The sequence below is a fragment of the Cebus imitator genome, unplaced genomic scaffold (assembly GCF_001604975.1).
Source record: "Cebus imitator isolate Cc_AM_T3 unplaced genomic scaffold, Cebus_imitator-1.0 Scaffold973, whole genome shotgun sequence".
Lineage (NCBI taxonomy): Eukaryota > Metazoa > Chordata > Mammalia > Primates > Cebidae > Cebus > Cebus imitator.
In genome coordinates, this window is record NW_016108288.1 from 100,991 (window position 1) to 101,883 (window position 893).

General features: G+C 62.9%; 1 protein-coding gene across 1 annotated transcript in view; it reads left to right on the forward strand.

Moving 5' to 3' along the window:
* Positions 1 to 615, forward strand: part of LOC108298489 (keratin-associated protein 5-6-like) — an 824-nt gene extending 209 nt beyond the window's left edge. Inside the window, exons 2-3 of the mRNA XM_017521162.2 lie at positions 1 to 169; positions 443 to 615. The exon at positions 1 to 169 is cut by the window's left edge and continues 28 nt beyond it. Coding sequence (XP_017376651.1) covers positions 1 to 169; positions 443 to 615 — 342 coding nt within the window. The remainder of the gene's footprint in view (positions 170 to 442) is intronic.
* Positions 616 to 893: the final 278 nt, after the last annotated feature.

Consider the following 893-nt stretch of genomic DNA (forward strand, 5'->3'; position numbering starts at 1 on the left):
GGCTGTGGCTCCAGCTGCTGTGTGCCCATCTGCTGCTGCAAGCCCGTGTGCTGCTGTGTGCCAGCCTGTTACTGCTCCAGCTGTGGCTCTTGTGGGGGCTGCAAGGGGGGCTGTGGCTCCTGTGGGGGATCCAAGGGGGGCTGTGGCTCCTGTGGGGGCTCCAAGTCTAGTTGCTGTAAGCCCTGCTGCTCCCAGTCCAGCTGCTGCAAACCCTGCTGCTCCTCAGGCTGTGGGTCATCCTGCTGCCAGTCCAGCTGCTGTAAGCCCTGCTGCTCCTCAGGCTGTGGGTCATCCTGCTGCCAGTCCAGCTGCTGTAAGCCCTGCTGCTCCTCAGGCTGTGGGTCATCCTGCTGCCAGTCCAGCTGCTGTAAGCCCTGCTGCTCCTCAGGCTGTGGGTCATCCTGCTGCCAGTCCAGCTGCTGTAAGCCCTGCTGCTCCTCAGGCTGTGGGTCATCCTGCTGCCAGTCCAGCTGCTGTAAGCCCTGCTGCTCCTCAGGCTGTGGGTCATCCTGCTGCCAGTCCAGCTGCTGCAAACCCTGCTGCTCCTCAGGCTGTGGGTCATCCTGCTGCCAGTCCAGCTGCTGTGTCCCCGTGTGCTGCCAGCGTAAGATCTGAGGGTCTGGCCGCAGACTGCAGGTGGTTGACTGGGAGGGCCTGGCTGCCCAGCTTCCTTGCTCTGGGCTCTCTGGTGCTCTGCTGTCTCCACAGTGTCCTCACTGTCTTCATGCACTCTGCACCAGAGCTCCCGAAACGGACTGGGTCCCCCTTCTGGCTCAGTGCCCATGACTTTTGAACTTCCTCTCCCTGCTCCTCACTCATTTAAGATCCAAAGCGGCCCCCGGAGGCCCCAGAGGTGGCGAGACCCCTTGGACCCTGACAGCTGCCCCTTCCTC